General features: G+C 39.7%; 1 protein-coding gene and 1 pseudogene across 1 annotated transcript in view; both read right to left on the reverse strand.

Moving 5' to 3' along the window:
• Positions 1-8,114, reverse strand: part of LOC148346682 (protein EFR3 homolog B) — a 34,140-nt gene extending 26,026 nt beyond the window's left edge. The window contains exon 1 of the mRNA XM_088325054.1: positions 7,987-8,114. Coding sequence (XP_088181180.1) covers positions 7,987-8,074 — 88 coding nt within the window. The 5' untranslated portion in view covers positions 8,075-8,114. The remainder of the gene's footprint in view (positions 1-7,986) is intronic.
• A 3,929-nt stretch (positions 8,115-12,043) lies between these two features.
• Positions 12,044-12,188, reverse strand: LOC148346684 (U2 spliceosomal RNA; annotated as a pseudogene).
• Positions 12,189-13,633: the final 1,445 nt, after the last annotated feature.

The following is a 13,633-nucleotide window of genomic DNA, read 5'->3' on the forward strand; positions in this document are numbered from 1 at the left end:
TTGCAGACCTCCACATTTCCTGAAATGATACACTGGCTTTGCAGCACTTTGGGGCAGTTTTCAACACACTCTGAATTTAACTAAAATCTTCTTTTGGTGTCATTTTTGATACAGTATATTTTTAATGATTGTTTTCCTTTGACAGGTCAAAGACCTTACTTTAGCAAGAGCCTACATTTATATACATGATTAATCTTGTAAATGTATGTTTCAAATGTATTTTTGTGTGTTTGAAAATAAAATATACAGAAGGAAGTTTCAGCATGTAACCCTGATGTGCCAACTCTAGGGTTGTCGTGAAGGCCTACATAATTTTCATCGGGATTTTGTTTTCGGTGGTGTGAGAAATTTGAGATCTGCCAGTATCTCAGAGCATCTGACGGTATTTGGGCGATATAAGCACTCGCAGAAGATGTATAAATATGGGCATAGTAAACAGCAAGAGGAGTCAGAAAACACATCTGGTATGCCCACACACACAGGTTAAGTTTGTTCATGGTGGGATTTATCATGGAGGATTACTGCGGATGGAGCTAGGAAAAAAACACTAAGTGGGTGGATAGGTGAAGTATTTTAATGGCAGTGGTGGTAAATCTCACAAATGAGGGTGTCACGCAACATCCGCCTACCCAGCAGTAGGAACTGACAAGTGTTGCCATAGACAGCACGCAAAACACCAAGGAGCACTATAACCCCATGCTCAGATGCCAGTGTGTGTGTGCCTGTGTTAGTTTTATGTGGCTTGTGCTGGGGGTCCCTCCCCCTGTATTGGCACAGCAAGCAGCCAATCACGTGGCTATTTATATCCTCCTAATAATGGCCTGGACACAGAAAAAAAGATTACAAGGTCCATTTACCAAGTGGTGTAAGTATGTTTGCTCAGTTTTCTCTGAATGGTTACATGCTGCATTTACACATCAGACCGCTGATTTCCAAATCATATGTTATAAAGCGATGACTTGCAACTGTACTGGAATCAAAGTTTGAGAGACGAGCACTGAAAAAGCTGAGGTCAATCATGGACAATCCATCGCATCCACTACACAGCATTATCTCCAGACAGAAGAGCAGTTTCAGCGACAGACTGCTGTCACTGTCTTGTACTACGGACAGACTGAAGAGATCTTTTCTTCCTCATGCCATGAGGCTCTTTAACTCCACCCGGCAGAGTAAAGGCCCACATTAAACCACACCACCTACATTGGATATTACCGAATCTTACTGCAATATGTATTCTGTGTAGCACCATTTAGTTACTCTATATAACACGCTACAGTGGGCATTTGCACGTCACACTGGGTATTTGTATATTGTATTCTTTTGGCTTTATTATTGTACTGTTCTCAGCTCAGGGATGCTGCTGGAAATGTGAATTTCCCTTCGGGGATGAATAAAGTATCTATCTATCTATCTATCTACAATGTAAGGCTACTTCATAAATTTCAAGACACCACAGGAAGAGTAGTGGGAAGCTAGAAAACAAATATAAGGCTGGAGTAGGACACTGATGATGAGCGCTTAACAGCCATGGGAATAAAAAGAGACTTCCTGTCGGCATCCAATGCGATTCATAACACGCTTTGATCACGTGAACCATCTGTCGAGAGAACGATCGGAATATACTGCCTGTACTGCCGCTATCCAGGCAGAGATTAAATCCCGTGACACACACACACAAAGTTTCAATCAATCACAAACTAGGTTGAGAAAGACAATTTTAGACAAAAATGCTTACTTCTTAAGGTTTTTCAAAAAATGTTGGGGGGGGGGGGGGGTGTTGTGGGCAACATTACAGCTGAGGGCAAACAAAAAAGTCTGATGATAAACGTACACTCAGAAACAGAACTACGGATGCTTTCCCGTCTAACCAAATATATGCAGACTTAAATACACAAAGTGAACAAGTGCACAGCCATTAATCAATGTGCTCGCTACCAGGACTATAATTCACTCTTGCAGTAAAGGCAACTTAGCATAGACATGGCAAACAGAGAAAATGCGCTAATAATTGCCCCCGAACACCCCCCCCCCCCCCCCCCGCGTGAAAAGGGCTTCGTAAATGTGTAAACAGTGCAGAAGATAGCGACAAAGCACATAAAATGTAGTAATGATAAGACATCAACACCATTACAAAATAAAAAACACTTATTGGCATGCAGATAGATAGATAGATAGATAGATAGATAGATAGATAGATAGATAGATAGATAGATAGATAGATAGATAGATAGATAGATAGATAGATAGATAGATAGATAGATAGATAGATAGATAGATAGATAGATAGATAGATAGATAGATAGATAGATAGATAGATAGATAGATAGATAGATAGATAGATAGATAGATAGATAGATAGATAGATAGATAGATAGATAGATAGATAGATAGATAGATAGATAGATAGATAGATAGATAGATAGATAGATAGATAGATAGATAGATAGATAGATAGATAGATAGATAGATAGATAGATAGATAGATAGATACTTTATTCATCAATATATAGTGTGTGGAGAAAATTAAATATTAAATTAAATTTAAATTAAATACTTTTTACTACTTCCGTCTTTTGGAGAAATTAAATAAGATTTGCTATAAGTTACAACCTTAGGCATTGACAAATAAGACTAATATCTCAAGGACACTTTTGAGACGTTTTAACTTTCCAATTCCAATTACAGCGACTACACATCAGATCCTAACAGTACATATTTTGAGAGACTGATAATAACACTGACGTAAACCGTCTTAGCAGAGAACAATGACTGCAATGTTTTTGTTTTGCTATTCAAGGAACTTTTCAAAGTAGCCTTGTCCAATTAAACCCGGATGTGGCAAATGGGGTCCAAGCCAAGAAACATGACACGCAATCATTGGGAGTAACTGTATATAAAAAAAATTAAACAGCATCATCCTATAGTTCTTGGCTGCGGCAGCCCATATTTGACAACTATGCAAATAACATAGTTATTTAACTGTACACAATGCAAATCGGAATCAAGCAAAGTGACCGCATCGAAGGCAAAGACTGATGAGATGCCTTGAAAATACAACTATGTGCCGGAATTTGTACATCCACAAAGTCTCCTTCGAAGCTGCTGATTCCAAATGCAGTCCCTGGAAAAGCTGGCATTCCCGTGATGTAGAACGCAAGGGTGTACAGAGAGCATGCTGGCGTGCTTTGAAGGGCTCAAGGTTTACCCGCCTTACAGACGATAGCGCGGCTCTTTTCCTTACCGTACATCGAGCGTGATGCTGGACAGCCAATGCCGCCGCTGCCGCCAAGCACCACTCGCGTATGATTTCGACAGGTTCACTCACTCGTGCGCTCGCGCTTAGAAACGCACACGGCTGTGCCAACAACACACACATACATACTTGGGGGATTAATGCCTGCCTGCCTGCCTGCACGTGCGCTTGTGGCTAAAAGGCATGGGCAAGCACGCACGCTGATTGGTGCAGAGACTGCGTCCATGTCATGAATTACACATACACACTCAAATAGGGGGCTGGGAGGCAACGTCACAGAAATATATGCTGGAATGACCTTGGGATTTCTTTTTTGTCTTGTAGCAAAAAAACAAAACTGAAAAAAATAAATGTTTAATAACTGTACGCAACATCACTTAATGCAGAAACGTGATTCATAATGCACCTTGCACATAGGGGATTGCGGATAGGAGTAAATTAGGGTAGTGCGTCACAATGTCTCCCACCACGCAATCATGTTGCCTCATGCCTCCAACCCCCTCCTCCACAAACTACCATACTCCCCTACATTCATAAGCCATTCTTCACTGCTTTGCTTTCTCAACCATTAATAGTTTAGAAATCATCAATTTGGAATAAGCCAGCTCCCCGGCCTCAAGTCATTGTTTTCAATGTTCTCTTTAATATCCTCATTGTACAAACAGTGCATTAATCTGTGACAGAGTAGAAAAATATAAATTAGCATCAATTAAAGTTTTGGTTTCAATAATTATTTAATTCAATTTTAACAACTTTAACAACTTTGAACCCTGTTTCATGCCAAGAGCAAGCATGATCTAACCCAGGGGTCAGGAATCTTTTTGAAGCAAAGAGCTATGAATGCAAAATATTTAATTTTTTGGGAGAGAGGGGAGGGGGAGGACACCATATATTTTAAGAAAAATTTCAACAGCACAGCGAAACCCACTCTCCAGACAAAAGCTAATTCTTTAGCACATTTTATTTTACTGTGTGACGTTTGATGATTTGACAACATGAGGCTCTTTAACTCCACATGGGGGAGTAAAAGCCCACATTAAACCCCACCCCTACATTTGCATATTACCCTATTTTTATTAAGTGGGTATTTTATGTAGCACTGTTTAAATCACAGGTGCCAAACAGGCGGCCCGCTAAGGGATTGAATCCGGCCCGCGAGACAACACTCAGAGAAGCGCAAGAGAAAAACAAGCTGCAGGTTGAAATATGTCAACTTGATGTTGTCAAATCCAGGTGCCTCTCAGAAAGACACTGTACTTGTGTATCTCTCTCTCTCCCACCCCTTTTCTCCCACTCGGTCTCGGTCTCTTTCACTCTCTGTCTCTCTTTTTCTCTTCCTTTGTCTCTTTCTCTCTCTGTGTATTTTAACCTCTTTTGCTCTAACTTCCTTTTTTCCTTTTCTCTCTTCATATCCTTCGCGCTTTCTTTTCTCTTTTCTCTCCTCCTGTCTTTCTACTGGACTGTCTCAGAAAATTAGAATATTGTGAAAAAGTTCTTTATTTTCTGTAATGCAATTAAAAAAACAAAAATGTCATACATTCTGGATTCATTACACATCAACTGAACTATTTCAAGCCTTTTATTATTTGAATATTGCTGATTTTGGCTTACAGCTGAAAAAAACTCAAAAATCCTATCTCAAAATATTGGAATACTTCCTCAGACCAAGTAAAAAAATAATTTTATAACAGCAAAACAAAATCAAACATTTGAAAATGTCCATTGATGCACTCAGTACTTGGTTGGGAATCCTTTTGCACGGATTACTGCATCAATCCGGCGTGGCATGGAGGCAATCAGCCTGTGGCATTGCTGAGGTGTTATTGATGCCCAGGATGCTTCGATAGCGGCCTTCAGCTCATTTGCATTTGTAGGTCTGGTGTCTTTCATCTTCTTCTTAACTATACCCCACAAATTCTCGATGGGGTTCAGGTCAGGGGAATTAGCAGGCCAATCAAGGACAGTGATGCCATGGTCAGTGCACCAGTTACTGGTGGTTTTGGCACTGTGGGCAGGTGCCAGATCATGCTGGAAAATGAAATACTCATCTCCATAGAGCTTTTCAGCAGATGGAAGCATGTAGTGCTCTAAAATCTCTTGGTACACAGTTGCATTTACTCTGGACTTGATGAAACACAGTGGACCAACACCAGCAGCTGACAAGGCTCCCCAAACCATTGCTGACTGTGGGAACTTTACACTGGATTTCAAGCAACTTGGATTTTGCTCTTCTCCAGCCTTTCTCCAGACTCTGGCGCCTTGACTTCCAAATGAAATGCAAAACTTGCTTTCGTCTGAAAAGAGGACTTTGGACCACTCTGCAACTTTCCAGTGCTTCTTCTCCATAGCCCAAGTCAGACGCTTCTTCCGTTGTCTTGAGTTCAGAAGTGGCTTGACCATGGGAATACGGCTATTGTAGCCCATTTCCCGGACACGTCTGTGAACTGTGGCTTTTGATACCTGGACTCCAGCTTCAGCCCACTGTCTTTGAAGCTCCCTCAAATTCTGGAAGCGGCTCTTCTTCACAATTTTGTTAAGGCTGTGGTCATCTCTCTTGGTTGTGCAGCGTTTCCGGCCACATTTTTCCCTTCCAACAGACTTTTTGTGGATATGCTTTGAAACTGCACTCTGTGAACAGCCTGCTCTTTGAGAAATTTCTTTGTGTGTCTTACCCTCCTGATGGAGGGTATCAATGATGGTCCTCTGGACAGCACTCAGATCAGCAGTGATTTAGTTTACTGAACCAAGCTGAGTGTTTTTAAGGCTCAGGAAACCCTCGCAAGGTGTTTCGAGTTAATTAGATGATTCAGGTGATTAGTTGAATAGCCTACTTGTATACTTTTTCTTGATATTCTAATATTTTGAGATAGGATTTTTGAGTTTTCTTAAGCTGTAAGCCAAATTCAGCAATATTAAAATAATAAAAGGCTTGAAATAGTTCAGTTGATGTGTAATGAATCCAGAATGTATGACATTTTTGTTTTTTTAATTGCATTACAGAAAATAAAGAACTTTATCACAATATTCTAATTTTCTGAGACAGTCCAGTATTTCTCTTTGGATTTCTTTCTTCCTCTCCCTTTCTTTTCCCCGTCTCCCACGACTTTTTATCTTTTGTTTCTCACCCTCTCTCCCTCTCTCTCTTTTTCTTTCTTTGTCCCGCCCTCTTTCCTTTTCCCTCCCTCTTTCTCTTATTTCATTATCTCTCTTTTTCTTTCTCTTTAATCTACTAGTCCGGCCCCCGACAGAATGTTTGTTCTATCGTGTGGCCCCCGAGTTAAAATGAGTTTGACACCCCTTGTTTAAATACTCTATATCAACACGTTATATTGGGTATTTCTGTATTCTACTTTTTTATTTTATTATTTTATTTTTCAACACAAGGATACTGCTTGAAGTGTGAATTTCCCTACGGGGATGAATAAAGTATCTATCCATCTATCTATCTAGAAAATAATAGTAATGCCAGGGCCTGTGTCCCATATCAACTTATGATTGCTGTGGCTCATTTTGACCGCCATTTTTGTCGTAAATAATGGTTTCAAAACAAGGTGCTTGAAAAAATGTCACAAAATACTACTAAAGAAAAAGATACGAGTGCATTTACCATCGGCGCAGAGGGCACTGGGCAAGAGAGAGAGAAGGGAGTTTGCTATCTGTATGTGGAGATCCGCCCAACCGTACCAATCACCCAATCAAATTGCTTGGGATACTTGGCTGGCCTTTTTTTGGGTGTTTGTTTTGTGGGTTTTAATCATACAGTACCTCAACAATGAAGATACATTATTTAATGCCCCTTCATATGAAGGATTCCATAGAGACGTACTGTCGAAACGGGGTCTGTTGGTGTGACACTGTGTAAACTGTAGTTAGGACTTTTCCCCATATATTTTCAATCAAACCTATCATTAGTGAAACGCTTTGGCTTTGCAGATACTACAGTTGGAACATTAGAAGGAAAATACCATTGCTCTTGTTTCATCTCTTAGCCAGATGTACTTATGAAAAGAACTATATCTGGCTAACGAGCCATTCGTTCCCGACCCCTGTTCTAACTGTTGACATTGATAGAGTATCTATTAAGCGCTGTGATAGGAATGAAAGCAGCCTACTCTTTTCTGAACTAGAATTTATGTACATTACACAGAAACACATATGTGCACAGTATTTACTATAATTTACTGTCTAAATGTTAAAAAAATAGATCCTACAGACAGTAATGACTGATCTTAACTCCAGAATGCATTCTCTGCAAAAAAAAAATAATTCTAGAAGTATGTTGCAGTCCAGAAATTGTTCATTGTTCATTTTTTGGGTGTCCTACGCATAGTTGTTGAATTGCTTATCAAGCGAAAACATTGTGCAATGACAGACGCAAGCGCAAGTAAAAATACAGCACTTCTCATTCTACCTGGGAGTGATTATCTCCTCAATTGCAGAGTGGCGGGTGATGAGTGAATAAGACATTTATGAGCCAAAGAGATATTTACTGGAACTAACACATTCCCATAATTGGAATAATATGCAATACACTCGACCTTCATTGATTTTTAAAGCGATAATTTGTATTTGGGTTTTTATAGTAAACAGAGGCATGACAAAATTTAGGCTTGCGTGCAGCGCTGCATAGCAATGAAAGCTGATAGAATGTGAGTTTACCCATTTAAAATGCATAGTATCCAAGGAAAGCATGAGAGAGATTCTGTGAAGCAGACGTAGAAGGCCACACTTACCCTTGCCAACACGGTGGTCAAGAAGCGTGCTACAGTTCAGTGTCAGCCTCTGAGGGGCTGGGCTGTCAGCAGGCACGGGCAATGGCATTACGGCCAAAGCAATGAACAAATACGCAAACTTGCTCCGGGTAATGCAAGAAAGGCCACAGCTGTGCCAAAATCCCTGTCATTAATATTTACCTCATAAGCACATTGCCCGTATTAACGGGAAGAAGAGATTAACGATTAGTCGGACAGATTCACTCTCTCTTTCTCACTATCAACGCTTTGCTCTGTGTCTCATTGATCAACATCTCACTGGACAATGGGCCTTTCTTTTATGAGTGTCACTCTGGACCAGGGAGAGACAAAAGACCCACGGGCAGCTGAAAACATGGGAGTTAGTGGGCTTGGCATTCAAACTGAAGGGTAAGACTCACAAAGATAATCAATTATTTACAATTGTAAACCTGTTCAATATTCCTGACAGGGTTGAATGAGTAAATCATTTTGCAATGTGATTATGATTAACGAATTGCTCACACTAATGTCTTGAATGCATGAAACTTTTGTTGAGATTTATGTCTGATAAAAGCTTCAGGAAAGTAGATGATGCTTCATCTATTTTGTAAAGAAAAAGTGGACATTGCTTTCTTTCAGCAGCCACCGAGATACGCTTGTACATGTGGAGACCTATGTGCATGCGTGGCGAGCAATGACGTCAGTAGAATGTGTGTACATGTAAAACAAATACATTTTTTTTAAATGATGTGTCTGATGTCTCTGTACAGGTGGTTTTCCTTCTAAGTTGTCATATTTTTGGGATGAATAAGTCTGCATGTGGCCTTGTGTCATTCAATTTCATGTAGAGCTAAATAATAATTGCAGGTCATTAATGACCACTAAATTGCTAAAGTGTAGAAAAAATTACAAAATAAAAGGTTTGTTTGATCATTGGGTAAAAATTTAGTTTAATAAAATGATCTCATACCGTCACAACTTTTAGGGGGGACCAAAGAAAGTGCAACTTTATATCAATCAGTCTTAATTTCCAGTCACAAAGAGGTTTAAAAGAAATTTCAGTTTGCCTCAGGTTCTAAAATTTAACATTATGAAAACTGTTATTATTTTTTCCAGTATTGTGCTAGGCTAGCTGTAATGCAATGCAACAAAAAAGTTTTCCTTTAAAGCAGCAGTTCTGAAATGGAGGTAGATATTTGAGAAAGAGAAAGATATTTGCGATTGAAAACTCTTATCTATGGAATTCATTTAATGTATTTGGATTGCCTTTATTGTCATTGATAACAACACAGTAAAGTATTATATGCAAAGATAAAACATAAGATAAAAGAGAATAGCATGAATAAAAAATCCCAGCAATCTCTTCCAAAATACCTAATTACACTATCCAAGAAAATAAAAGGTAGTTTAGAAGAATGTAATAAATAATCAGTGCCATAAAGTATAAATATGTTTTCCGAATCATTGTCCCTGAGTGTCAAAACGTAAAAATACGTTCTTGGTTTTATCTAAAACATAAAACTGTTTTAAAGGTTTTGGCGCAGCTAATCAATGAGTATGAACCCTCTGGGATTTATTTCAGTATGAAATATTAACTTTAAATGGCTTTAATCAGATCTTTGTCCACACATCAGGAAGCCCCAACTTCCTTGTGTTGCTTCCTCTATAAAGCTAGTGAGCGTAAGTATGCGGCCCGTATGGCGAGAAAAGCAGATATAAGTACGGTTAATGCTTCAAAGCTTTTTTCTTTCTAAAAAAGATTTCATCATCATTGAGACAGAGAGGAATAACGTCTGGTGAATGCCTGCAGGAACACCATCGCCGTGGCGACCAAAATCGTGTGATAATGCCGGAAACATCGGGCGCTGAAAAGTTCTTGAAAAGTACATGCATCGTTAATGCACAAGTTCAGTGTTCTTGCAATAGACTGTTATTTTGCAAGCAAAGTGTCCTTGTGTTTATGGAAAGCTTTGTTTAAATATTGGAGGTATCACAAATGGGGGAGCACTGAAGTGAAAGTTCTGCATCCTATCACATAAAGTCGTTTTTCTCAGTTTTCTTGGAAACGAGTATTTTCAAGAAACTTAGCAATTTTTAACCGTTGTTAACTATACAATGGTAAAAGCTAGAAACATACTTTTTTTCTAATGAAAGATGAGAGTTGAAGCATTCTTTTGATATGCCCTATACCTATACAACTAGAGAACAAATTTTCTGTGGGCCTTTGAAAATTAGTCAAAATTGCAAAAATTGTCTGTAACCGGCATTTCCAGTTTTAAGAAACGTCTGGAATTGAATCAGTTGATAATAATTCATGTTCAACGTTTATCGCCATAGTGCTCATTGAACTTGTCTCTTCTGACTTCTAGCAAGAGGTAGGTGTTAAACCCTTGACGGGTTCATGCTTCAATACAATGTAGAGCCTTGAAACTAACATTTTATGCGAGACGGACACATTCATCATCTTGTACTGTGATACTGATTGCTTTGGTTTGCTTTGACAGCTCACCTGCCATGCTGGATCTCAGCCACTAGTTGGTGGTGCACTTCCAGCGTCAGAGAGGCGGGAAGTGGTGAGACACTCTAGCGCCTAGCTGACGCTTAACTCGGGCTTGGATTCTCAGGAAAACCAGCGGATATCCATTGGCCTGTAGAAGTTTAGGGTAAACTGAAATTAACCAAGCGTGTAAACATGCTTAAGTTAGTAAAAATGTAAGGATAAATAAAACGCGTTTATACGTTCACTTACACGTAATGGCGTTAATGCGGTTCATGTACTTTGATAGTAATTCCGAATACAACTAAGCTAGTACTATATTGTAAGGGTGTAGCTGATTGGCACGTCATTTTTGGTTAAGTTTTCACACTTCTCGTTGATTCTAAATTGCTTTAACTGTCAACCCATTGTAAATAATAAGAGCGAATTAATACAACCAAATATCATTGATACACTAACTGACCAAGCGTGGGTTAGCTAACAACAACTCACTAAATTATCTGTCGACATTCACTACTCACCATTAAACGAATATAATTGTCCACGCAGCCTCAGTTATTTCTCTTCGAAAAATTGGACTTCTCACTAGCCTCCAAACTATAAAACAAATTGGGATGTTGATATAAAATAAAATATGGCCAAGCGACACAACAGCAGCGCTGTGACACTTGCACGCTGGTAAATATGAGTCAGTTCAGCACTACTGAAGAAAGGAGCTGCTTTGAATATTTGAAGTTGAGTTTGAACAATTTTTATTGAAACTTTTAACAGCAAATAAACAATGTGAGGTTTGAACAAATTTTCTCGACGCTTTTAACAGCAATTAAGCATATTCACAATTTCGTTATATCATATTCCAACAATATGAGGTTTTATTGACACTTTTAACAGCAATTAAATACATTCACAATTTCATTATATCATATTCTAACAATATGAGGTTTGAACAATTTTTATCGACACTTTTAACAGCAGTTAACCAATGTGTAAAGGGCAATACTATTATGCAGGGGCATACAAATCCTGAAAGAAAATGTTTTCCACGCCCCCAAAACGGCAAGACTCAATTCAAACCACGGGTAGGAGAGCGACATTTTGGAATAAATGCATCATATCGGTTTTGTATATGAATTAAAGTGACACGCATGCGAACGCTGATTTTTGTTTTTGTTTACCACTTGATAGCAGCAGTGAGCTAGGATGATAAGACCGGAAGCTCTTTAAAATGTCTCGCTTTAAGACCCTGTGGTGACGTAACACAAAATCCGAATGTTCAATGGTAGTAAAACAAAAATATTATTTTCAATTTGCACAAACATTCACATTGCAGTAAATCCGTTTAGTTATAATATGTTAATTTCCTTTTTTTGTTTGTTTGTTGTTTGAAATTCAAGAGGGGGGGGGGATTTTGTAAGGTTTATTGTTCTATATTCTTTATCAATTATCCATTATCCGTTATCGGTCAAATCATAATACGCTACAAAGCCAAGGGGCCGAGACACTTGTTCCCAGCCAAGAGGCTGAGTCAAGGTCCTAGCCACAGGGCTAAGCAGCGATCAGTGCGAATGCACCGTTCCCGGAGGTATTGCAATACCGGGCCGATGCGTGGAGTGGACAGAGCAAGCTGTTATTCCATCTCCCGATTGCAAAAATCAAACTTACAGCATTGCTGTATTTTGGGGCTAAGCGGAGTGGACAGAGCAATTTCACAATTGGGGTACTGCTCTTTTTAATTTCGCATTTACGGAGAGGCTTATCTGATATGCATACCCAAAATGTAGGGATGGTTATTTATTACCAGGGGCGATTTTCGGATAAGAGCTCTGAGGGTGTCCGGCTGGTTAAACATTTATATATATATATTGTATATGGTTGCTGTAGCCCATCCCAGCTATCTTCGGGCAGTGGGCAGGGGACACCCTGAACTGGTTGCCAGCCAGTTGCAAGGCGCACACAGAGACAGACAACTCACTCGCTCATTCAGACCTAGGGACAATTTGGACTGGCCAATTAACCTGACATGCATGATATATATATATATATATATATATATATATATATATATATGTGGCAGCACGGCGGCGCAGTGGTTAGCGCTTGTGCGGCACAGTTCTAAGGTCTTGGGAACCTCCTGTGTGGGTTGAACTGAGTAAACTGGTTGCCAGCCAGTCGCAGGGCACACAGGGACAGACAGCTCACTCGCTCATCCTCACCTAGGGACCATTTGGACCGGCCAATTCACCTAACATGCATGTTTTTGGAATGTGGGAGAAAACGGGAGCGCCCGGAGGAAATCCACGCAAGCACTGGGAGAACATACCAATATCCAAATCATTAGTAGTCATCAATACCTATATCAGATACCAATAGTCCATACAATTATTTTCCCTACGCAAATACCGCTAAAGAATAAAGTATACCCTTTACCACTCCGCTGGTCAATGACGCTGGGGGTCAACCACTGTGACTGGAAGCCTCAGGCATAACGCAGACCGCCCGTGAAATACCAAATGTTAAGCTTAAATTTTAGTAGACAATTAAAATAAGGCAAGAAGACATCAATTGATTTTGAACTTGCGAGGCGGACAGGGGGGTAAGATTTCAGATATGAGAATTCCTTTATAAAGCCCCTCTCCGAGTCACTTCTTTTTACAGAATTTTCAAGTTTACAAAAAAAAGATCAGCCCAGAAGTGCGTGGAAATCAAAGAACAGATACATGATTGGCTGATAGCAACATCCATCCATTATCTGCACTGCTTATCCTCAGTTATGGGGGTGCTGGAGCCCATCCCAACTATTTTTGGGCACTGGTCACTTGCCAGTCACAGAGCACACAGAGACAGACAACTCATTCATTCACACCTAGGGACAATTTGTACCAGCTAATTTAGTGACATGCATGTTTTTGGAATATGGGAGGAGACCAGAGTGCCCGGACGAAAACTGTGTAGGCACAGGCAGAACATGCAAACTCCGTACAGGAAGACTAGTAGCTGGATTTAATCCCATGACCTCAGAACTGTGCTGCGGACATGCTAACCACTCAGCTGCCGGTCCGCCCTCTGATAGCAACAATGGTAGTCAAAACAGTAAGTCAAAATAAGGAACTGGTATTCTATTGAATCTCCTTTTTATTGACCCAATATTAA

Source organism: Urocampus carinirostris, chromosome 20 (genome assembly GCF_059441175.1).
Source record: "Urocampus carinirostris isolate Australia breed hairy pipefish chromosome 20, RoL_Ucar_1.0, whole genome shotgun sequence".
In the NCBI taxonomy this organism is placed as follows: domain Eukaryota; kingdom Metazoa; phylum Chordata; class Actinopteri; order Syngnathiformes; family Syngnathidae; genus Urocampus; species Urocampus carinirostris.